Here is a 25,181-nt window from a genome sequence, read left to right on the forward strand (position 1 = left end):
TCCTTACTCACCTGTCCTAACTCACCTGTCTTAAACTCACCCGTCCTTACTCACCTGTCCTAACTCACCTGTCCTTACTCACCTGTCTTAAACTCACCTGTCTTAAACTCACCTGTCTTAACTCACCTGTCCTAACTCACCTGTCTTAAACTCACCTGTCCTAACTCACCTGTCTTAAACTCACCTGTCTTAACTCACCTGTCCTAAACTCACCTGTCTTAAACTCACCTGTCCTAACTCACCTGTCTTAAACTCACCTGTCTTAAACTCACCTGTCTTAACTCACCTGTCCTAAACTCACCTGTCTTAAACTCACCTGTCTTAAACTCACCTGTCTTAAACTCACCTGTTCTAACTCACCTTTTCTAACTCCCCATCACGTTCTCTCATTCTCGTCCTGAGCACCAGGCTATAAATAGAAAGTGACGTCATGGCTGAGTGCAGCGCGCGCTCCTCGGCAGCAAACATCATAATCACCGATAAACGGCGACCTGCAGCCCCCTCCTCACCCACATGGACCGGAACCACGCTGCACCACGTGACCCAGGAGCCGTGGACTGAGCGAGCCCCTCACAGCACATCATGGCAGCGGAGGATGCGGCCACGGGAGCTCCGCTCTCCGCCTCCCGGCTGCTGCTGCTCTCCGTGTCCCTGCTCTCGCTGCTCCCCGCCCCGGCGCTCTCCCTGCTCGGGTTCCGTCCGGAGGAGACCGGGGCGGAGCTGTCCGTGCAGGACGGGGTGCTGAAAACCACCGAGGGGAGCCGCTTCATGCTGCGGGTTTACTACTCCACATCCCCGCAGAGGCTCAACCGCACCGCGGGGACTCGAGCCAACAACGCCGCGCCCTGGATCGCCTTCATCGAGGAGCCGAGTCCCGGGAGAGAGGGCCAAGTTCACCCGAAGAGGAACATGTGCATGGACAAGAACGCCAGGACGTCCGACATCGAGGTGCTGGGATCTTTTAAGTCTGCTTCCAGTCAGAACTCGGTCCTAGTGGAGCTGCTGGCCAAAGACCTGCGGAGAGGAGAGAAGATCAAGTACTACTCCATGTGCGCCTTCGACGGATCCAAATGGGAGCACTACCGGACCCGGGACTTCTGGGTGGCGGTGGCGGAGCGGTCTGCTGTCCCGGAGCTGTGGCTGCAGGTGGGTGAAGCTCGAGCCTGAGATCTGGTTGGAGCTGTTTTCATTCATAGAGACATGAGAACGAAAGTTTAGGGCTTGTGTTTTAGCCTTTGTCTCTGAATTCACCTCAGATCTAATCATTTATTTTAGGGTTATATTTAGTTTAGAGCAGCACAGAGAGTTCAGAACAAAAGAGCAACCAACCAACCAACCAACCCAGGGTGGGAGGAGGACGGGAAGAGTGCATAACTGTGATTACAGCAGGTAAAAGTTAGATAACCGGTCTGTGAAGTTCCTGAGGTAGAAGGTGATTCAAAAAGCTGATTTCTGAGACTTTCTGACAAATAAAACACAAACTTTCCTTCTATAGGCAGTGAGAGCATGCCTGTCCAACCAGGTAGTTTAATTAGAGTCACACCTGTCTGATGACGTTCATTTGAACAGCTGATCTGAATGTCATGGTAGTGACAGCCCAACCACTGCAGAGTTCCTGCAGCTCACTGAAAACTTGGATCTACTTTCTTTCCTCATTAGTTTTTTATTTTTGCACTCAGTTAGTGATTCTTTGTGAAATGCATTGAAGAGCAGCTCTTCCCTCAAAATGCACTCAAGTAGAGGTAAAAGTAAAAACTACTGATGCAAGTAAAATCATGCAGAAAGAGCCTCAGTCATGGTGATGCAAGCCCATGCAGCTAGCTGTCCTCCCCTGCACACAACCACCACAACAAAGATTACATAACTGATCAAATCAGCAGTGAGACGCCTGAAATCTCCAGCCAAATGATCCTTAATCCTGCAGCAGAAATCTAACAAAACAACACTCTAACACACAGGTGTCAAACTCAAGGCCCGGGGGCCAAATCCGGCCCATGGAACGATTATATCGAGGTCCTGTCATATTTGTGTTCTGACTGGTCCACCAGTCTGAGGTCTGCAGATTTCCTCCAGTATAAAATGTCAACTTCAGCTTGATTATTTAAAATCTCCTTGTTCAGCCATAAAAATGTGAAAAAGTGAGGAGTAAGAAAAATTAGATAAAAAGTCAAGAATGTGAGGAAAAAAATGAATGTTTAATTTCATGTTTTCTATTTTGCATCTCGAGATTACGACTCAAACTTAAGATTTTGACTTTTCATTTCATGCTTTTAAATTTTCAGTCATATTTTGACCTTTAAGTTCATAATTTTTACTTTTTTCATATTTTGACCTTTTACACTCCCGATTTTGAATTTAAATTGTATTTTTAACTTTATAAGTCATCATTTTGAATTCTAGCTATATTTAGACATTTTCAACTCCTAATTTACACTTTTAAATTCCATATTTTGAACTCTCAGACTCTCAATTTAAAATTTAAGACATGATTGAGTTTTAAACTCATGATTTCAGATTTGCTCTCATATTTTGATCTTTCAAACTTCTGATTTCAACTTTCTCCTCGTATATTTGCTCTTTAAAAACATTATTTTTCTATTCTTCGTGTCCTGATAGTTTGAACTAATAAAATGGAATCTTATCTCAGGTTAGAGCCTTTAAATTGATCATCTTTACTGTTTGAATTTCCTCATCTGTCATCAGTGCTGATGTTTTCATGTTTTATCTCTGGTGAAGATGAGGTCGAGCGTTTCCGTGGCACATGGAGTCCAGCACCGTCAGAACGATGTAGCATGAACATAAAGATGTGGCATTTCAACTGCGCATGTTTCATTTTGTGCGTTTTTCACATACAGCGTCACGATTGGTGGACTTGTCGGTTGCACGTGTTTGATTTCTGTACGTCCATGTCTCGTCTCTGTCCCAGGTCCTGGTTTCAGTCCTGCTGCTGGGGCTCTCAGCTCTGTTCAGTGGGCTCAACCTCAGCCTGCTGGCCCTGGACCCGGTGGAGCTGCAGGTTCTGCAGAACAGCGGCACCGACAAGGAGCAGAACTACGCACGGAAGATCGAGTCGGTGCGTCGTCATGGAAACTACGTCCTGTGCACTCTCCTGCTCGGCACCGCCATCATCAACGCCTCCCTGGCCGTGTGGATGTGTCAGATCCTGGGCATGACCTGGCTCTCTACGGTCATCTGTGCTTTTGGGATCTTCTTCATCGGCGAGATTCTTCCTCACTCGGTGGCGTCCCGTCACGGATTGGCCATCGCCTCAAAAACCATCTGGGTGACCCGTCTCCTCATGGTGCTCTCCTTCCCCATCTCCTACCCCATCAGCAAACTCCTGGACCTCATCCTCAACCAGGAGATCTCTAACTTCTACACGCGGGAGAAGCTGCTGGAGATGCTGCGTGTCACAGACCCCTACCACGACCTGGTGAAGGAGGAGCTCAACATCATCCAGGGGGCGCTGGAGCTGCGCACCAAGACCGTGGAGGACGTCCTGACACCGCTCACGGACTGCTTCATGCTGGCCTCAGATGTAGTCCTGGACTTTAACACCATGTCTGACATCATGCAGAGCGGCTACACCAGGATCCCCGTGTTTGAGAACGAGAGGTCCAACATTGTGGACATCCTGTTCGTGAAGGATCTGGCCTTCGTTGACCCAGACGACTGCACCCCTCTGAAGACCATCACCCAGTTCTACAAACACCCACTGCACTGCGTGTTCAACGACACCAAACTGGACGCCATGCTGGAGGAGTTCAAGAAAGGTAAGGAGGATGGGGGTGTTAGAAAGTTTGAACAATAAAACTTTTAATGCTGCATAGAAACGGCTCAGAAAACTCAGGTTTTCCACCGGGGCTGGCTGCTTCCCACAGCCTCACAGATGATACTTATCATGATGAACAGTGGTTTTCTGATTGAATCATGCCATGTTTTACTTTCTGACATCCTACAAGAAAATAAGATGTTCTGTTTAGAACCACTGAGCTGTTTATAAGTTCAAATACACCATTATTTAAAGTTTAAACTTGCATCTGAATTCAATGTAGACATCACCATTTCTATAATGAAGTGACCAGTGGGGAGCAAACGTGACACTCATGAAGCCTCAGTCATGCCGTCTGACTCCAGTCTGTACACATAGATTATAAAAGTGCTGTTTGGGATCCTCTGATCCAGTTTAGAAGTGGAGGGAAATTTGTCTTTACAGCGCCACCGACTGCTATATGTGGGGATGCAAACTGACCTGGTGTAGCGAGCCTAGCTGTTGTTGCTAACTGCTAACTAGCCTGGTGTCCTGTGGTGTGTGGATGGTTGGTTGTGTTGTTTTTGCACAGCGTATATATTGCATGACTCATATCCATTTCCAGACTCTGGTGTCTGAAGAAACCTGACATAATCCGGTATATTTGCATCAGTCTTTGATCTGAAGCATGCGCTGCATCATGCAGGTTAGTGTCTGCTGCCACCTTCTGGCTTTTTTGTTTACACCATAGTCTGCTATCACAGCAGTGGTGCCATGACTCTGTAATATCTGTACTGATGCATGTATTCTACCCCAATTTTCTAAGATCAGGCCTAGTTTATCTGTGCCATGAAATTGTGCTGTGACTCTGTCAGGGTTATGGAGAAACATGCATGCAGCATCTTTATGAAAGATCACTGATGAATACGCTCTTGTAGGAATCACACAGCCTAACAGTGATAAAGAAAGGTACAAGTTCAACAGAAACCAATGGCAAAAAGCCGATTTTTCAAAGAGAGAGAGAGAGAGAGACGGTATCTGCCTCTGCTTATGTGAATACGGGAGTACACTGTGGGATTTTCCTACCATTCAGCCACGAATTTGGAGTCTCTCAAGCCTGATTTATGCTTCTGCGTCGCGTTGACGGCGTAGCCACGTGTAGCCCTCTGCGTCGATGCTGACCCCTACGCCGTACCCTGATGTGCACCGCCAACAAATCATAACTACATGTCGCAGCGACGCGGACCGCAAGGGCTGTGATTGGTCCACTCAAAATGTCATTTCTTCATCCAGGTCTCTCAGTGGGCCAACCAGAGTGGTAAATTCACCCGTTCTCAGCCTCGACTGGTTTAGCGGTCGTACAGACCACCTCTGCTAACGTCTTCCCGGTCGCCTGCGCTTCAACATTTGCAACAAAAGAATTTGTTCGTTGATATCGATGAGCTCCAACTCCAAACACACCCGCTCCACCTCGGTCGCCATGACCAGAAGATAAACAAAAATTTGGATATGAAACCACACACACACAAACACACCCCCACACACACACACACACACACACAAACACACAGCCACACCCCCCTAGTGACATGGCGGTGAATTACAGAGCGACGTGTTCCCTTGACGCAGAACTTTGAATGGTCAACGATAGCGTCGCGTTGACAGTGTACCTCGACGTCAACGCGACACAGAAGCATAAATCAGGCTTCAGTCGGATCGGGCGTCGCTACTCGTGCTGTGTACAGGGGCGTACGACGGCCAACCACAGCCCGTCGCATGACCTTACGATCAGCTCCTGACTGGTCAGGAGGATTGCTGGCATGTTTGATATTTTGGTCGTACGACTCCAGACACTTCACAGTCAGAGAAGAAACGCGAGCAGAATAAACAGCTTTGGGGATTATTTTCCTTTGTAAACGGTCGGACAACGTCCTAAATTACCATGACAACAGCTGGAATGACTTTCTGATGAACCCCGCTAAGATAAAGTAAATGAACGCGCAGGAAATACTCCAATCTGCTGACCTGCGCTGCACCCGCAGACACAGAGGTGCTCCTGTCACACACACACACACAGGGAGAGATAGTGGGAGAGAGAGAGAGAGAGAGAGAGAGAGAGAGATGGGGGAGAGAGAGGATATGCTTCACCCTGAATGTGGTAGCCTTTAGAAAAGGAAACTCTGCGGGTTTCTGTCACAGTCCGTACCGACTCTAGTCGCACAGTGTACACCCTGCTTTAGTGAGCACTGGCCTTCTAGTAGATTTATTGTGCTGTAACTTTAAGAATAAAATACTTAGATCAGAGTTATTCTGATTCCCATACCAGTATCAGAAATACATCTGCTGAAAATGCAGGTACTGGTACTGGTGAGTACATGTGTTAATGCATGGATCCAATGGAAGTGACAGAAGCTATCAACAATTAAATAACATTTGACCCATACATCACAGCTTCTTATCTTTGTGCCCCGTTTGAAGCTGTCCCTGCCTTCCTAGTCCTCACAGAAGTGTTTCTAGGGAGCCTGGAACTTGGGTGACTTTTTGGGGATTTTGAAATCCGTCTGATCCTTTATTGCCACTAGCCCTGATGCTAACAACCTTGCATAGCAGATGGATACGCCCGCGTCTGTGTTTCTCACTGGTGAATCCATCTCTCAAAGCTCCTGACTGAACTGTTTGGGCCCGGTTAGAAAGTGACAGGACCAATCAGCATTGAGGGGCAGTGCTTTCGGGCGCGGTGGAGTCGTGATGTAAACAAGCAGCAACAAGCAGCCGGTGCAATCATGGAGGAAGAGATTAGCATGGATGCTGCTAAAGCGCCAGTTTCATCAGAACCTGACGACATTGCCTCATTAAAAGAACAAAGAACAGCAGTGAGTTGTTTTCTTAGTCGTGTTCTGACATGTCTACAGTTGCCATGGTTACCATTATGCAGTTACGACTCGGTCGCTGCTGTCACGTGTTCTGTTGCTCTGATTGGCCCGTGAAGATGTGACAGACAGGATGTTCATCCAATCACCCTTTGAGTTTTTTTCAAAGCCTCTGCCCTTTCCCAAACGCCGTCTATGAGAGGTTTACCAGATGGATGTGTGAAACACCAGGTTAGATGCTAACAGCCATGCTGTTTTCCAAGAATGCTTTGACGGGCTGCTCTGTCATCAAACATGTTAAAACATGCAGATTATTATGAAGACAGCCTGAATAGAGCATACAGGAGAGAGAAACCGTGGATGTAGCCCCCTGTGTTATTGTTATTCTTTTTATAATCAGCAGGAAACCTCAATATAAACAGCAGGAGAGTGTCACAGAGAGGCTGTGTAGCACCGCTCTGTTTGATGGGCCATGTCCTGAGTCTGTAGGGCTAAAACAAGGAGACAGCTACCACAGCACAGTCTGTCATCATCACACTGGTGTCAGACCAGTTCCCACTATAGACCGATACCCAACGCTCTGCTGTCAGAAGGAAAAGACGGCATCAGAACAACTCTCCTTGAAAATAAGGGACTCTGAGTCATTGCTATGGAAATGCTGCAGTGGTGTGACCTCAGACTGGGCAATAAAATTAAGATGAAACTGTAATATGGCCTGAAGCAGTTTTCAAATCACAGAAGATGCACTATTTCCTAAACCTGACATGTGTGTGAAATACCACATTAGAACTTTTTTGCTGCAGAGATGTTCTGCTCTCAACATCATGCATCATTCAAGAGTCACTTTTCTGATCTCTATGGCCATGCTGTGAAAGTAAACAGATATTTTGATGGTTTGGGGTTTTCTTTTCTTGTCATTTCTTTAACCAAACTAACAAAAACTTTTTGTTTAAGTTTATTTGAATCCCATAACACAGAGCAGCTCAGAGGTCCTCCACTGAGTCCTCTCCCTTTATTTTTTACTGTCATGTTTGTTTCTATCTCTAACACTGGTGATTCACATCACCAGAATCCAGTGTCTGTCTTAGAGCTCGTGTCTGAGCACAGAAGTTGAATTTGGAGCCAGAAAGATGTTGTTACCATGGAAACCCCTGTCTGGTTGTTGGGTGTGAGGATGCTGAAGGCTGTGCTCACTCCGTGCCTCTGATTCCTTTTTATCTGTTGCTAAGCAGAAAGTATCCGTGTCAGAGTCATCGCCTGATTTCAGGGCTGATCGGTAACATATGGTCGACATTAGGAGGCAGAAACCTTTGAACTTAGTCAGGGTGACAAAGAAATGTTAGCTTTTAACAAGAGTTTGACATGTTTGCATCACTTTATGGGAGGTGTACTCTCAAATGAATGTAACACTGATTGGGTGCTCTCCAGAATCATAAACCCACATCACAAGTTTAAACCATGTGCATGTTATTTAAGAAATGTCTGTGTTTTAAACATAAATCCTAGTCACTGTAGCAGTGATAAAAAGGAGAGTTCAGGCACTGTAGAAGGGTTGTTTTAAATAAGGAATGATGATTTTACTCTGGAGAGCAGAGAGCTTTTAGTCCTCACACCTCCGCTCTGCACCGTTTTAGCAGAGATGCTGCAGCCCCCCCCCCCCCCGGAATCAGCTGACTCCCCCCCCTCCCACCTGGAATCAGCTGACTTCCATGCTTCATTATTGAGTGTAAAAATGGGTGGGGAGCAAACTGGCCAATCAGAGGCCTAGCTGCTTTCACTGCTTGTTCGGGGACTCTGCAGAGTCAGCTTGTTTTTTTTCTGCAGGGTTTGTGATGAGGAGGAGGAGGAGGAGGGGGAGGGGGAGGACAGGTAGAGATGGAGGTAAACAGAGGAGGACACCTTGGACAGGCAGCATCTGTTTACAGGAAACAAGAGAAGGCTCATGTTTTTACTCTTCTGCTACTCTGTCAGCAGCTAGAGTCAATGATTGGAAGATTAAATGGTTTTTAGCTTTGAGTATCTAGAAGATAATAGGAGGGACCCCAAACAAAATCCGGTCTCATGAATCATCATTCCATTCTTCATAGCAGAGGTCCTCAACTACATCTGTACCAGGGCCTGGGTTTTCCTTGATGGATGCTTTGGGGCCGGACTTTCAAATAAACTTCAATTAAGAGACATTTTGGTTTAATTAACGTACTTCTGAATACTTTATTTTATGTCAAATGTATGTCATTTCTAGCCTCTAACAGTAAGATCTGTCCCTATACCGTGGCCAGCCACTAGGGGGCGACTGAGATATTTGAGCTGAATGCATCTGGGCTGTTATGTTCTCCTTTACTGAGTTTGGTGCTGATGTGGCGTGCACTAATTGGAGAATAAAGGTCTTTAGTGATGATTCTCAGGCAGGAAAACGCTTGAGGCTGAAAGAAAACCAGAGTTTTAATCAAGAGTGAACTCAAAATGTGTGTTTAACAAGCATCACGGGTGACACAATGGGTGACAGATGGATCAAACTTCTAACCAACCTGAACATCCATCCATTTTCTATACCGCTTATCCCGTTCCAGGTCGCGTGGGGGGTGAAGCCTATCCCAGCTGTCGTTGGGTGAGAGGCGGGCTACACCCTGGACTGGTCGCCAGTCAAACGCAGGGCTGACATACAGAGACAGACAACCGGGCACGCTCACACCCACACCTATGGCCATTTTAGAGTCAGTTAACCTAACCAGCATGTTTTCGGTGGTGGGAGGAAGCCGGAGTACCAGGAGAGAACCCACACATGCACAGGGAGATCATGCAGACTCTGCACAGAAAGGCCCTGACTGGGAAGTGGACTAGGAACCTTCTTGCTGTGAGGCTACAGCTGCTGTCTGGACAATTTTATCGATCTCAGTTGTTTTAGATCTTTAAAATAGCTGTTGGGAATTTATAAAGATGCCAGATATGCATCAACCTATTTTTCCCCTCTGCGTATTTCTGAATGAAATCCTGGTCTGGATGGGGAGATATGGGAGGCCTGATGTGGCCCTCAGGCCACAAGTTGATGATCACTGCATTAGAGGGATGTTAAACCTGGTTTTCTGCCCTTTATGTTCAAGGATTTCTCCAGATTCTCTGGATCTTCTGATGATAATATGAGCTGTAGATGTTGAGACCTTTAAATTCTTTGCAAATGCACATAGAACAGTGTTCATAAACTGTGAGACTTCTCACCCATTAGTGCTGTCATCATTCAAAAGAGCTCCTTTATACCCAATCACGGTCCTAACCTCTTACCTACGTACCTGTGGAATGTTCCAGGTGTTTATCAGCATTCATCAACTTCCCAGCCTTTTCTTGCATCTGTCCCAACTTTTTTGGAACATGTTGCTGGCATAAAATTTAGACTGTACAGAGCTTAACAAATGTATCAGACCAGCTGTCATACCTGTCTCAGAGACCATCCAGCATCATGAAGTGCTTTAATGCGGACTCTTTCATTTTCAGTCAGCTCTCCACGTTTTACCATTTTGAACAGGAATGAGGAATTTCAAACTGAATTCACCCAAATCTGAGCCGGCCCACTGGGCTTTTCTGACCCTAACCCTAACCCTAACCCTTTCTGTTCAGGAATGACAGTAAATAACTATAATCTGACATATTAATCAGAAATATTCATGTGCTTTACTATTTTTTCAGTTTTTCCATAAATCAGTAAATGTGAAAATTCATGAATAACAATAATAATTCTATTTTAGCATTAAAAATATCATTTGGGTTAAAGAGCTTCTATTGGTGTATTAACCATTGCAAAAATGATTTAGGTAATTACCAATGCTGTTAATGTAGGGCAGCTGTGGCCTGTGACTGTGGTTAGGGTTAGGGTGGGCTGATACATTTGTTAAGCTCTGTATATATTTCCAAAACTTCATAAAGTCAGAGGTCATAAACTCCATTCACACAGGAGCCAGCTGTTTGTTGACACACACTGGCGTTCAAATAAACTAAATAAACTAAATAAACTAATCATTATTTGAGTCTAGTTCACATATTCTTGTAAAAATATCATTTCTTTTAAAATAAATGGAGCTTAAAGCTTTTAACAGTGAGGCAATATCACCTCTTTTCAGCTATACTGAAGCCAGCCACAAGGGGGCGATTGAGAAATTTGAGCTACATATTCCTGCAGCCCTCTTCCCCTCTTCTTTGGTGTAAATTCTCAGAAAGGACATTTTCAGCTTTAACCAGGAATGAGAATATTTTTTATCATGCCAAATTACAGAAATACAATATCTGTTTGCTTCTTGTTTGAAAAGCCGCTAAGATGAAGGTTTTATTCCAACTTAAAGCACGCCGTATTCTTTCCTTCTCAAATTTCCTGGAGGATTCCTGGATGGGAAGCCACGGGGGGCCTGATGTGGCCCCCGAGCCTTCAGTTGAAGATCACTAGTCTATAAAGTCGCCTTAATGCAGCGTCAATGGGTGAGAAAAACGATGGGATGAGTCCTTTCAGAGAGAAATGTTTTATCCCAACTCTGTAAGACCGACAGTCTCAGTATGTGGTTTAACTGAGAGTGAAAATCAGTCAGCACAGAGACATACATGTGGACCATCAGTGGAATATACGGGAGTAAATCTGACCAATCAGTCAGAGGCCTTTAAAGGTGCAGCTCCTGACCCTGAGCTGTGCTGTAATCTTATCTCTCCGTCATCCAGCCGTCCGCTCTGACCTTTACTTCATTCTGTCTGTTTCTGTGTGTGTTCAGAGTGGATTTGTGTGAAGGCAGATGCCATCAGACCTGCAGGATGATTCCTGTGTCACTGTGCCACAGAGGATCTGATAATCTACGGGCGAGAGGATTATTCCTCTCTCTCTGTAAAAACACTTTCAGGCACTGCGGCAGAGGCGAAGGCTTCCTCGTTCATTTCGATGAGAGCGCTGCTGCAGTGGTGCTGCCCCAGAGAGCTGCATGGAGAAACAGTCGGCAGCTCAGGGTGGAGCGTCTGCAGGGTGCAGAGAGGAGAACAGAGCGCTGAGGAGCACTTCCTGTTTATCCACATTTTAATTCAAAAATTACATCTTTAGATATTTAAGATTTATGCTAGCACATAAGTGAAATACTTCAGAGCTTTTTATGCCCCTGCAGCGGTGTGACTGAGTCTGAGGGAATGTTTCTGTCGGTTTTTCTGTCACCGCCGTTCTTGTGAACATGAAGCTCCCAGACAGCTTTGAGGGATTTTCTTCAAACTTGGTGCAAATGTTCACCCTGGCTCTCTAAATCTCCCTGCAGTAGAAACAGATCGTTCCTCCACAGCCATGCCCAATCTTTCCTCTTTCTCTGGCTGTGTTCGTGCATACGGCTCATTTTTGGCAGCAAAGTTTCTTTCTAGGCAAATTTTTTATTTCAAATTTAAATTTCTCTGATAGGTCAGGGGAACACTGTGAAACACATTTACTACCTTTAAAGCCATTAAGGACAAAAACGTCCACTTCCAAAAAAAACTGCTGTAAAAACTGCACAGATTCATTTATTTCTGCTTTTTTTTGCATAAATCTCTTAAACAACTTCAGCTGTGCTCAAAACTACCAAACATTCAATCATTTACAGGATTTTAACCCTTTAAATGCCAGTTTGATTACTTATATTCAGTGTTGTTTATTTATGAAAAAAGTGAAAAAGTGTGAAATCTTCCTTTAACCTAATGTTGGATGGCTGGGGCGTTATTTCTAAATCCAGCTTGGACGTGTCCATGGTTAGCCAAAATATTGACTTTGATGCATTTTTAGTTTTTGTGTAGCGTCTGATTTAAATTTACTACTCTTTAGAGCCATTAAGGACAGAAACGTCCCACTGACTCCCCAAAAAAAATAAATAAATTACAGCGATGCCTGAGGGTTAACCTGAAAGAGCATGGACCAACGGCAGTGCTAGCGATGCTAATGCTAGCAGACTCAGTAACCAACTCTGCAGCTCTCTGATGTGAATAGTCTGCAGAGGAACATCCCTAGGACTCAGGTAGCTTTGACGAGTAAAGCCCCTGTCTGGTATCATCCTGCTGAAGTAGGGCTGACGTTAACGGACCATGAGCCTCGGCTGCAGTAACTGTTATTAATGCCATGCTGGTTCATTCTAGCTCATTCTTTCTCTCATGACTTCTTCCACTGATGAAGATTCATTTGTTCTGCTGCCCTTTTCCACGCCCAAACACCCTTCATCATGTCCTCCCTCTGAATCTTCTCCTCTCTCTGTCTTTGTCACTGTACGGTGTCCCAGGAGGGACATTATAAAATATTCAGTGTGTGATATTTCCAGTTTGTCTCCCAGCCATCTGCTCTGTCTCTTCACTTTTAGGCTTCTGATGCTACAAACATGAGTGGAATATGTTCTTTTAGAAATAAAATGATCCTCCAGGAGTCAGATCTCCCTCTGGTTAAAGGGGAGGAGTCAGAAACATGGTGAACATGGTGACGGTTTCTCTTTAGTTGTTGTTTTCGCCGGTCACAGAGGAGTCTCTGATATGCTTTTATTCTTTAATGCAGTCTGACATTCTAATCCATAGAAATCTGATTATTTTGCACCGTCTGGAAACTTCTAGTGCCCATCAGGTTGATGCAACGTTGGTGTAAATGAAGCAAAGTTTGGCCTTAAAGGAAAAAGTCTAAAGAAATGAGCGGTATGAGGAGAAACAGAGCAGCTAATTAGCTCTAAATCACTCTCCATCTCTCTGTGCTCAGTATGTAAGGCTGACCTATTTAGCTGAATGCTGCTCTGCCAGAGCTGTGTGCATTAGTGTGGGTCTGTGTGTGTGTGTGTGTGGGTGTGTGTGTGGTGGTAATTGGCAGGCAGAAGGTGTAGAAGCAGAGAGATTCTCTGAGCTTGAACTGGAGCCAGAGCGTGCAGGAGCTGTTGCAAACAAGGACTCACTCTGTTCTGTCAGCGTGTACAGTAGATCTGAGCGCGCTCAGACCGCCTGTGTGAACATTATGTGACAGTAAAATGATGCAATGCTGGGAGAAGAGATGCAGCTGCTGCTTCTTATAGTGGAGAGCTCTGACAAACAGGCTGAAATCTGTCCCTGCTGGTTTATTCTGTTACTGGCATGTGAATCCAGTCAGACTCTGTGAAGACGTCCAATAAAGCAGACCCTAAAACAATTAAAGAGCACTCTGAGCTAATCTGTCCTTTTACTTCATTCTCTGTTTCCTGGCTGAGTTTTCCAGAGCATGGATTATTCATTATTCCATCATCACTGGGACACCCAGACCTTCGCTGCACAAACACTCATCCTCCTGCAGGTCAACACTGCAGAGCGTGGGTTATGTTTTTGTACCCGGCGTGTGTACACACTCTCTGTTAGGCTCCTGCTCCACTTCCTGAAAATCTCCCTGCAGAGCCGCTCTCCCTCTCTCTGAGGCACACGAGGAGAACCAGCCTCAGTCGGACCCAGACTCTAAAACCAGGTTTTTATTTGACTGTAGCTGCTGATGTTCATCCAAATGTAAAGGTGCCGTCATCTTTGAGATGGTATTGTGTATCGTCTGTATGATTTTTCAGGATGGAGGAGTGATCCCTTGGCCCAGTGTTTCTCAACCTTAGGGTCGGGACCCCCTTTGGGGTCATGAGACACTGAGAGGGAGTTGCCAGATGCCTTAAAAAACTAAGAATTTTTTTTTAACTTATGCTGTTGACTATTCACACCAATTTTACCAAATGTCAACTCTTTAATCACTTTTTAACACTAATTTTGCCAATTTTAGCACATTTTCCATTTAAAACCCATTTTTTGTCAGTTTGAAACCCTTTCCATCACTTTTTTCTGCCTGTTTTTGTCACTTCTAAACCAATTCTTGCCACTTTCTGCCTGTTGTTGCCTCTGTTCACCCATTATTGCCTCTATCAACTGTTTTTCTTCAATCCTTTTGCCCATTTTCACCACAGTTAACCCATTTTTGTCCATTTATATCAATTTTTCATCACATCCACCTAATTTCCACCATTTTTTTGTACTTCATAGCCATTTCAGCCACTTTTTAAAAGCCTTTTACCACTTCTTGTGCCTGTTTTTGCCACTTTAACACATTTTTGGGTCATTTTTTCCACTTTCATCACATTTTGGCCACTTTTAACCCATTTATGTTCTTTAAAAATCCAACTTCACTACCTTTTTACCATTTTTAGCCATTATGAACACATTTTTAGCAGTTTTTAACCCATTTAAATGATGTTTTTAACAAAAGTTTTTTCATCAAAAGAAGGCTAAATGAATAAATAAAGATATTTGTTTGTTGGTAAGAGTGGTTATTATTCAGGTCAAATATAAAATATGGTTTTCACAGCTTAACTTTACAATAGACCATGGTTTTGCTGACCTCCATGGGCCCTTAGTTTGGCTGGGTCCCAGAGACCTCCCCCTTTATAACTCCTTTTGGACAGCCTTGTCTGCACATGACTATTCTGGAATGTTCCTGGCTGTTCAACCGCCTTCAGGTCCAGTGGGGGTCCCCGGTCTCTGGAACCTTTATTTTGGGGGTCCCCGGTCTCTGGAACCTTTATTCTGGGGGTCCCCGGTCTCTGGAACCTTTATTCTGGGGGTCCCCGGTCTCTGGAACCTTTATTCTGGGGGTCCCCGATCTCTGGAACCTTTATTCTGGGAGTCCCCGGTCTCTGGAACCTTTATTTTGGGGGTCCCCGGTCTCTGGAACCTTTATTCTGGGGGTCCCCGGTCTCTGGAACCTTTATTCTGGGGGTCCCCGGTCTCTGGAACCTTTATTCTGGGGGTCCCCGGTCTCTGGAACCTTTATTCTGGGAGTCCCCGGTCTCTGGAACCTTTATTCTGGGGGTCCCCGGTCTCTGGAACCTTTATTCTGGGGGTCCCCGGTCTCTGGAACCTTTATTCTGGGGGTCCCCGGTCTCTGGAACCTTTATTCTGGGAGTCCCCGGTCTCTGGAACCTTTATTCTGGGGGTCCCCGGTCTCTGGAACCTTTATTCTGGGGGTCCCCGGTCTCTGGAACCTTTATTCTGGGGGTCCCCGGTCTCTGGAACCTTTATTCTGGGGGTCCCCGGTCTCTGGAACCTTTATTCTGGGGGTCCCCGGTCTCTGGAACCTTTATTCTGGGGGTCCCCGGTCTCTGGAACCTTTATTCTGGGGTCCCCGGTCTGTGGAACCTTTTTTCTGGGGTTCCCCTGTCTCTGGAACCTTTATTCTGGGGGTCCCCGGTCTCTGGAACCTTTATTCTGGGGGTTGCGGTCTCTGGAACCTTTATTCTGGGGGTCCCCGGTCTCTGGAACCTTTATTCTGGGGGTCCCCGGTCTCTGGAACCTTTATTCTGGGGGTCCCCGGTCTCTGGAACCTTTATTCTGGGGGTCCCCGATCTCTGGAACCTTTATTCTGGGAGTCCCCGGTCTCTGGAACCTTTATTTTGGGGGTCCCCGGTCTCTGGAACCTTTATTCTGGGGGTCCCCGGTCTCTGGAACCTTTATTCTGGGGGTCCCCGGTCTCTGGAACCTTTATTCTGGGGGTCCCCGGTCTCTGGAACCTTTATTCTGGGGGTCCCCGGTCTCTGGAACCTTTATTCTGGGAGTCCCCGGTCTCTGGCACCTTTATTCTGGGGGTCCCCGGTCTCTGGAACCTTTATTCTGGGGGTCCCCGGTCTCTGGAACCTTTATCTGGGGGTCCCCGGTCTCTGGAACCTTTATTCTGGGGGTCCCCGGTCTCTGGCACCTTTATTCTGGGGGTCCCCGGTCTCTGGAACCTTTATTCTGGGGGTCCCCGGTCCCTGGAACCTTTATTCTGGGGGTCCCCGGTCTCTGGAACCTTTATTCTGGGGGTCGCGGGCTGGAAAGAAGCCCTGCCTTAGCCATCCCTCTCTGACTGATTCTTTCTCCAGGTCAGCTCCACCTCTTCCTTCTTCTCTGTTCATATAAAGTTAGGTACTCAGCATTTCAGGTAAGATTCCTCCACTGGTGGACTTCACATCTGCTTTCCAGATCCACGGGGGTTTTGAGACCAGATCTAAAAAAGTCTGACGGGACAACTTCACACACTTCAAGCTAGCAGAACCCATCTGAGTGGTCTCCAAACTGGGGTCTCAGCAAGGTCTTTGACAGAGCTGATCACATCTTTTCATTTGGATTCTACAACCTCAATTACCAAAAGTTGGCGCAGGCAGACCAGTTCAGGACCTGGACTCTCCTCCTGTGAAGCCATGCTGTTGTGATGGATTTGGTCTGTGGTTTAGCATGGTCTTGCTTGTCTGGATGGGAGCACATGTGTCTCTAAAAGCTCTCTCTACTGTTCAGCATTGATAGTTCCTTTCCAGATGTTAGAGCTGCCCACATAGGCACTAATGCAACCCCATCCCATCAGAGATGCAGGCTTTAGACCTGAGCCAGGAGAACCAGCTGGATGCTCCAGATCCTCTTTAGTCCACAGGACACGGACTCTGTGTTTCCCTCTGACCACAGAACAGTTTTCCATCTTTCCTCTGACCACAGAACAGTTTTCCATGTTTCCTCTGACCACAGAACAGTTTTCCATGTTTTTGACCACAGAACAGTTTTCCATGTTTCCTCAGTCCAAGTTAACTCTTTGGACGCCAGAGTTTTTTGAGAAAATATTCAATTTTGATATCAAGATTTCAAAAGGCTGTAGCTTGAAAGTGGTCAGAGATAAAGGCATTATGTAAATGAGAAAAATCTTCAGTATGACCCAAAGTTTGTGATGGGAGTAAATTCACTCATCTAATTTGCATATTTTGGCATCACCAGGCAGCCTCCACCGCCACGGCTTCTACCACATCGCCGCTACCTCCGCAGTGTTGTTTTTATTCCCGCTACCTCCGTCAATGTTCGTGTTTTGACCACCCCTGTAACCCCCACCATGTCCCCACCCCGGCCACCGTGAGGCAAAGCATCAGCTCATCTCAGTCTCTCTCAGATTGGTGAACCTCTGCCCATCTTTACTTCTGAAAGACTCTGCCTCTCTAGAATGCTCCTTTTATACTCAGGCATGTTTCTGATTTGGTGCCAATCTACATAATTAGTTGTAAAACGCTCCTCCAGCTGTTTTATATTAGTACCACTTACTTTTCCAGCCTGTTGTTGTACCGTCCCTCCCTTTCTGAGATATTTTGCTGCGCTAATATTTTTCATGAAATTATAAAATATCTCAGTTTTAACATCTGATATATTTGTTATGTTCCATTGTGATGAATTAAGGTGTTATGAGGTTAACAAACCGTTGCATTCTGTTCATTTACATTTTACTCAGCGCCCTATCTTTGCTGTAATTGAGGCTGTATATAATGAAGTGTTTGCTCATTACCATTGGCTGGGAGGTGTCTGATTGCCTTAAGTTTAAAGATGTGAAATGAAATTTCTGGGGTAAACTTGAGGCTACTTTTGTTTTATTCCGTCTGTGATCGACACCTGCCCATAAAGGTGCCTAAAGACTGATTTCAGTTGTTTTTCTCTCCTTCAGGTAAATCTCACCTGGCCATCGTGCAGCGAGTGAACAACGAGGGAGAAGGCGACCCGTTCTACGAGGTGATGGGCATCGTCACGCTGGAGGACGTCATCGAGGAGATCATCAAATCAGAGATCCTGGATGAGACCGACCTCTACAGTAGGAACACAAACACTCAAGCTAAACTAGAGAAAATGTTCATCAGCTTTGTGAAGTGACAGGAGCGTTCTCTTCCTGCGTCTGCAGCTGATAATCGCACAAAGCGGCGTGTTTCTCACCACGAAAGGAAGCAGCAGGACTTCTCCATCTTTAAACTGTCAGAGAACGAGATGAAGGTGAAGATTTCTCCTCAGCTCCTCCTGGCGACGCACCGCTTCCTCTCCACAGGTAACGGCCAATCAGAGGGCTGCTGCATGTCTTCATATTGTAGAGCAGGGGTTCTCAACCTTTTCAGCCCATGACCCCCAAAATAAAGGAGTCACAGACCGGGGACCCCCACTGGACCTGAAGGTGGATCAACACGGCCATGCACTTTCAAGATAGTCCTCTGCAGACAAGGTCACCCATAAGGGGGTAACTGGGAGAGCTTTCTGGGGCCCAAACTGGGGGACCATGGAGGTCAGCAAAACCAGGATCCATTATAAAGTTAACCTGTGATAACCATCATTTATATCTACCCTGATAAAATAACCACTCTTATCACAGAAATACATATCTGTTTAATCAGTGGTGTAGGAAATAGCCTTCTGAAAATGTGAATCCCTCTTGATGGAAAAAAAAAAAATTAAAATGGGTTAAAAATGGCAAAAAAAAAGTGGAGAAGTGGTGAAACTGGATTTAAAAAGAAGCAGAAATGGGTTAGAAGGAGCAACAATGATGGCAAAAAAAATCAATTTCAAAAATGGGTTAAAGGGGAAAAAACTGACGTAAATAGTGGTAAAAGGGAGTTCAACAGAGGCTGAAATGGCTTTAAACTGGCAAAAATGTGTGGAAATTTGGTGAAAAAATTTAATTTGATTGAAATATTGATATAAACTGGCAAAAAAGTGTTAACTAAGAAAGAGAAAATAGGCAGATATTTGTGGAAATTGGTTAAACTAGCAAAAATTGGCATCAGAGAGTGAAATGTGGGTAAAATAGGAAAAACTGGGTGTAAAAAAGTGGTAAAAAGGGGTTAATAGAGGCAATAATGGGTCAACAGAGACAACATTAATCTGAAGTGGCAAAAACAGACAGAAAAGAGTGGTGGAAAGAGTTTAAAACTGACAGAAACAGGTGTTAACTGGCAAAAATGTGTTAAAATTGATGGGAAATTAATGAAAATGGGTTAAAGTTGGTGTAAAGTGGCAACAGTGAAATTTAAAAAATATTCTCAATAACCCTAACCCCCGTTATAGAGGACGGCTTCACAGGGCGCTGGGGGCGTGGCTGTGAGTTTGAGCCTCATTTACTGAAGCTAGGGGTCCAGGTGGCTCCTCCCCCACCCTCTCTCTCTCCCTCCCTGGTTTACTGTGCTCTCCACTGTTCTGTTCATACCTGTGGAGGTGACATTTTCAGGTACTTTGTTACAAAGTTTCGGCACAATCTGCTGGACTGAAGAAGCTTCACGACTCTCAAACAATACTAACTTTTCCAGTTTTCATCCTACAAGTTCTGAGAGGAATTCAGGCTCCAAATGTCCTGACTTTGATAGTTTTTCAGACGTATCTACTGTAAGTTCATGTTTTAATCCTCTGTCTTTTCAGAAACCCACGTATCTCATAGCAGAGGTGTTATCAGACCATTAACGATCAATGTCAGCTCAGTCAATACCAACATGGCGAAGAGACGGCCCAAATGAAGCTAAAATACCCAGTAATGTTGATATTTTTCTTTGTCCATCAGAGGTGGAGCCCTTCAAACCGGCTCATATCTCAGAGAAGATCCTGCTCAGGCTCATCAAACACCCCAGCGTCGTTCAGGAACTCAAGTTTGACGAGAAGAACAAGCGAGCGCCGCAGCACTTCCTGTTCCAGCGGAACAAGCCGGTGGATTATTTCATCCTGGTGCTGCAGGTACAGAACCTGATGCTGAGTCTGGCTTCAGCTTGGTGCTTTTGAAAGAGAAAAAGATGCAGTTTTGTGCTCAGACATAGACAGTTTGGTATTTAAAGCCTGAAATGTTGATGCTGCTGTCACACAGACTCTGATTGGTTCATTCTGCCGCTCTGTTTTGTCTCCTCAGGGTCGGGTCGAGGTGGAGTTTGGGAAGGAGGCTCTAAAGTTTGAGAACGGAGCGTTTTCTTATTTTGGAGTTCCTGCCATCATGCCAGCAGGTACAAATACACAGACATGAACAGGCTATCGTACTGTATTACTGAGTCCAGATCAAACCAGGGATTCTCAGTGAAACTGGACTGAATCAGAACATCACTGCTGATATCACGGATGGATCCAGAACCACGTGAAAAAGAACAGACCCAGTCTGCAGAGACCTCAGAGATGGCTCTGACCAAGCTGAAACTTTAAGACTTTGACAAACACTCAGCCATACGGTGTTTCGGGGGGGATACTCTTTATTAATGAGTAAAAGCACCAAAATCCTGAAGGACCTACCCTACACTGAGGTTATTAGAGCCATGCCTGAGTGTCCTTGTTCACTGAGAGAGTGGAAACCTGGTCAGAGTGAATCAGACTCTGGACATCTTCATTCTTGGCGTCTAAACTCTAAATCTGAAAAGCTTCAAGTCTGTGAACACTTCCAGCTCACTTCGCTGCCAGACCCCTGAATGCAGCACTCATGGGGTTCAGAGACTGAGACCAGCTCAGCTCTCCATTAAAGCAGCCAGAGCGTTCAGGTCTAAAACAGGCCGACGTGAGGCTTCATCTCTGTAGACGTAACTCAACATCGGACGGTGATTTTAGTCCGTCTGATGAAATAACTAAAGCATCTGTTCTCCCTCCAGTCCACAGATCCCCGTCCCGCAGCAGCGGCCTGGACCGCTCTGAGTCCATGCTGTACGGAGGAAGTATGGGACAGCTGAACGGAGGGGGGAACGTCTACCTGCCGGACTACTCAGTCAGACAGCTAACACACCTACAGATCATCAAGGTAACCCCACTTTCCTCAGTGCTGGATAATACCTATAAAATATTTCACTGATATGTTCATGTTAGCACCATCCTGATTCAGTCTCCTCTCTGGATGAAGACAACCACATCCCTGTCATCATTACAGTCCCACACATGGATGGATGAACAACTGGGAGACTGGTTTAACTCCTGGTTATGGCCCAGTAACAGCAGTGTCAAAGTCATATTTTCAAACCTTATTATGATACACATCATTTATTTTAAAGTCATACAGAGGTGGAATTGTTCCTGATCTCTGGAAAGTTCATAAAAACTACAGCACCCTTCCATCAGCTCTCACAGAGAGCAGACTGATATTACTCTATTACCATCCTCCTCATAGTTGTTTAATGCAATGAGGCCAATTTGCATAGAAAGGGGTGTTTTTTTCCCTAAATAACTGCACATCAGCTCAGCGTCTCTGCGCTGGCTGTCCAACAACAGTCAGAGAAGCATTTAGGCTGTGCCTCTTGACTTATTTACAACTTTTCAGTGCATGCTCTTTATCGTGGAGTTTTAACAAAACATTTGATGGCCCGCCTGCCGTGTGATGCTGCCCACGCAGAGACTGACCAACATTTAAACATTTTTACGCAGCACCATTTCTCAGAGAACATGCTAACAGCATGGGTGACACATCTTGTGTTATGTTGTTTAATATGTGCATGGAGAAGTGTTAAAGAGAGCTTACTTTGATCAGGGATCATCTCATCCAAATACGTTTCCTAGTGGGCATGTTTCCATAAAGTCCAGCTGTTTTCCGTCTCTGTCACGTACTCATACGAGCTTATAGCAAAGGAAACACAATCCGCTTGGATTTAACATCAGTCCCAGCTCCGATATCTGAGGTAAACAGAAGTCTGGGAAAGATGACTCGATGCAACATTTTGGTATTTTATAGAAAATCTGTACAAATTTATGATTTTTTCACGGCACTAGTTTTGAACCAGGACATCAGAGAAGTCTTCTGAGGAGTTTCAAGAAAATTGGAGTAACTATGTAGCGTGCAAATCGTCACAGACAGACAGTTCAGCAGACTTGCACATCTACTAGCTATGTGTCATAGCTAGCTAGCATAGCTCTGAGACTGTTGTGACAGACTCACAGACATGAACAACTCTCCTGCCTTTCTCTAGTCCTCAGTGAGAGCCTTCTCAGTCACATTTATTTATTTTAACACATTCTCCTTTAAGTTAAATAAATTTCTTAAGTTATGAGTAAACAAGGAGGAAAAGCTGTTAAAAAGTGGCATCAACCTACACTTGTGTTATGTATTTCAGCAGTGAAGCAGCCATTTGTCATTTATACTGGATTTTAGAGGGTACTTTAGAGCAGGGGTTCTAAACCTTTTCAGCCCTCGACCCCCAAAACAAAGGTTCCAGAGACCGGGGACCCCCACTGGACCTGAAGGTGGTTGAACATCCATTCAAGAATAGTCATGTGCAGACAAGGCTGCCCATAAGGAAGAATAAAGGGGGAGGTTTCAGGGACCCAGCCAAACTGGGGGCCCATGGAGGTCAGCAAAACCATGGTCTATTGTGAAGTTAAGCTGCGAAAACCATGTTTTATATTTGACCTGAATAATAACCACTCTTACCAACAAACAAATATCGCTGTTTATTTGTGTAGTAAATACGTGTCTTAAAATGAAATAACTGTCATTAAAAACAGATTTAAAATGGGTGAAAAATTGCTTTAAGTGGTCAATAATGGCAAAAAAAATGTGAAAAAGGCGTTGAAATTAGATTTTTAAAGAACTTTAATGGGTTAAAAGTGGCAAAAATTTAATAAAAGTGGCAAAAATAACCAAAAATTGATTAAATTGGCAAAAACGAGCACAAAAAGTGGTAAAAGGGGATTAAAAAGTGGCTGAAATGGCTTTAAAGTGCAAAAAAAGGGGGAAAGTAGGTTGACCAGGATGAAAAATACATATAAACTGGAAAAAATAGGATAACTGGTTAAAATGGGCAAAAAGTGGTGTAAAAAGTGGTTAATAGTGGCAATAATGAGGCAGAACATGGCAACAAATGGTTTAGAAGTGGCAAAAACAGGCAGAAAAAAGTGATGTAAGGGTTTAAAATGGACAAAAATCACATTTAAGAGGCAAAAATGTGTTAAAATTGGTGTTAAAAATGGATGAAATTGGTTAACATTTGGTAAAATTGGTGTAAAGTGAAAAAAGTGTAATCTAAAAAAATGTTCTTAGTTTCTTTTAAGGCATCTATAGACCCCCTCTCAGTGTCTCGCAACCCCCATTGGGGTCCCGATCCCAAGGTTGAGAACCACTGCTTTAGACTAGTATAAGACACCTGCAGCCAAATGTTCAAATGAAAAACAGGTGTTAAAAGTGCAGCTGGCTCACTGGGTTTTATCAGAGTTAGATTAGTTCATCTCATTTAAAGACATGAATACATTTACATGCAGAAATTGGCATTTGATTTCATTTTAGCAGCTTTTCAGGCCTTACTGCTGGCTGCTGATGTCCTGAATGTGATTGCCTTCTTGGACTATTTAAGCCGACGTGGATTAGAATAAATGTCATTTGATATTTAGAGTAGAAATTAGACAAATAGACCCACTCAGAGTAGATTTTTCTGCAGTGCACTCATGTACTCATATACCCATAATGCTTTGTTGTTTCAGATCACACGGAGCCACTACCAGAACGCCGTCACAGCCACACGGATGGACAGCTCCCCTCAGACGCCGGACGCCGACGCCCGTCTGACAGAAGGGAACACCCTGTCCCCGGAGCCCCCGACCACAGAGCAGTCAGCCACTCTGATGCCCCCGCAGCACACCACCACCACCACCACCACCTTAATGCCCCCACCCAGAGAGCTGGGCCGGCCCGGATCGGCCCGGACCAGAGGACAGCAGTCCAGCGTCCCTCACAGCACGTCGCTGCTGAACGAGAAGAACCGCATCGTCCGTGAGTGTCCCCGCCTCCTCAGAGAGAACTTAATCCTGCAGCAGATTTACAGTCCAGACCCACGTCAGCACCAGAAGATTGGAGGCTCCAGAGGCAGGCGGACAAAGCTGCTCCTAAAATGAGTTTCTCAGAATCCATTAGGGTATTATATTCAGGATAAACGGAGGTCAGTAACCACAGACAGCTTTAGGGTCTGAAACTGTGACACAGACGGCGGACGCAGAAATGACCCTTAGAGGAACCATGGTCAGGTTTATAAGTGCAGATGTTTACTGTGTTTGTAGGCTAAATCTGCCTGAACTGCTTAAAAAACGATGTAGTGTTGACGACTAAATCACTGCCAGGATTATAATCAGACAGCGTCTCTAAGGCTGACTCCCCACTGGAGGATTTAACCCTCTAAACGTCCACGCACACATCCCTAGGGACATTTTCTGCACCACTTTAGATGCTAATATTTATCATTTGTATGTATGCAGTATATTTTTCAATGTTTTGTTTTGTTTCTTTTGTTTTCACTTCAAGTTCTGATCATGACAGCAATTTTTTGGTCATTGTCATGATTATATGTGTTTTTAACCCTTTAAATGCCAGTTTATTCAATTTTCAGTTCAGCAGAATGAGATATTTTCCATATAAAATTCTTAGTGGATTTTTATTTAAATTATTATCAAAGATGGTCATTAGTCATTAATTACCACCAACATCAAGCCTAAGCATTTTTAATGTTTGTGCGGCGTCCAGATATTAGTGGGAATTATTTAAAGATGGACTCCTAAGAAACATTTTGACCCCGACTTTTTACGGTTATATTCATCATTTGTTTTGTTTTTTAATTGCTTGATTGATTTTTTTGTACTCACCTCCAGTTCTAACCGTGACATGGTTTGAAATACCTGATACTCTAAACTTTTGACTTCCTGTTTGGAGATTTCTGATCATTGGGTTTTAATGCGGTTTGGCAGCGGCAGCAGTGAACACAGACCTGCAGCATATCCCCAACGAAGCGTGTTGGAGCGGTGCTTCAGAGATGTAATTTCTCAGTATCTAACATGGAAAGTTTATGTTC

The 25,181-nt window shown here is 44.8% G+C and overlaps 1 protein-coding gene across 1 annotated transcript in view; it reads left to right on the forward strand.

The window, feature by feature from the left end:
• Nucleotides 1-556: 556 nt before the first annotated feature.
• LOC121508542 (metal transporter CNNM1-like) overlaps nucleotides 557-25,181 on the forward strand; it is a 29,044-nt gene continuing 4,419 nt past the window's right edge. Inside the window, exons 1-8 of the mRNA XM_041785468.1 lie at nucleotides 557-1,146; nucleotides 2,927-3,773; nucleotides 18,086-18,229; nucleotides 18,317-18,457; nucleotides 19,955-20,124; nucleotides 20,294-20,384; nucleotides 21,015-21,160; nucleotides 23,824-24,112. Of these exons, the coding sequence (XP_041641402.1) occupies nucleotides 583-1,146; nucleotides 2,927-3,773; nucleotides 18,086-18,229; nucleotides 18,317-18,457; nucleotides 19,955-20,124; nucleotides 20,294-20,384; nucleotides 21,015-21,160; nucleotides 23,824-24,112 (2,392 nt within the window). The 5' untranslated portion in view covers nucleotides 557-582. The remainder of the gene's footprint in view (nucleotides 1,147-2,926; nucleotides 3,774-18,085; nucleotides 18,230-18,316; nucleotides 18,458-19,954; nucleotides 20,125-20,293; nucleotides 20,385-21,014; nucleotides 21,161-23,823; nucleotides 24,113-25,181) is intronic.

Source organism: Cheilinus undulatus, linkage group 4 (genome assembly GCF_018320785.1).
Source record: "Cheilinus undulatus linkage group 4, ASM1832078v1, whole genome shotgun sequence".
In the NCBI taxonomy this organism is placed as follows: Eukaryota; Metazoa; Chordata; class Actinopteri; order Labriformes; family Labridae; genus Cheilinus; species Cheilinus undulatus.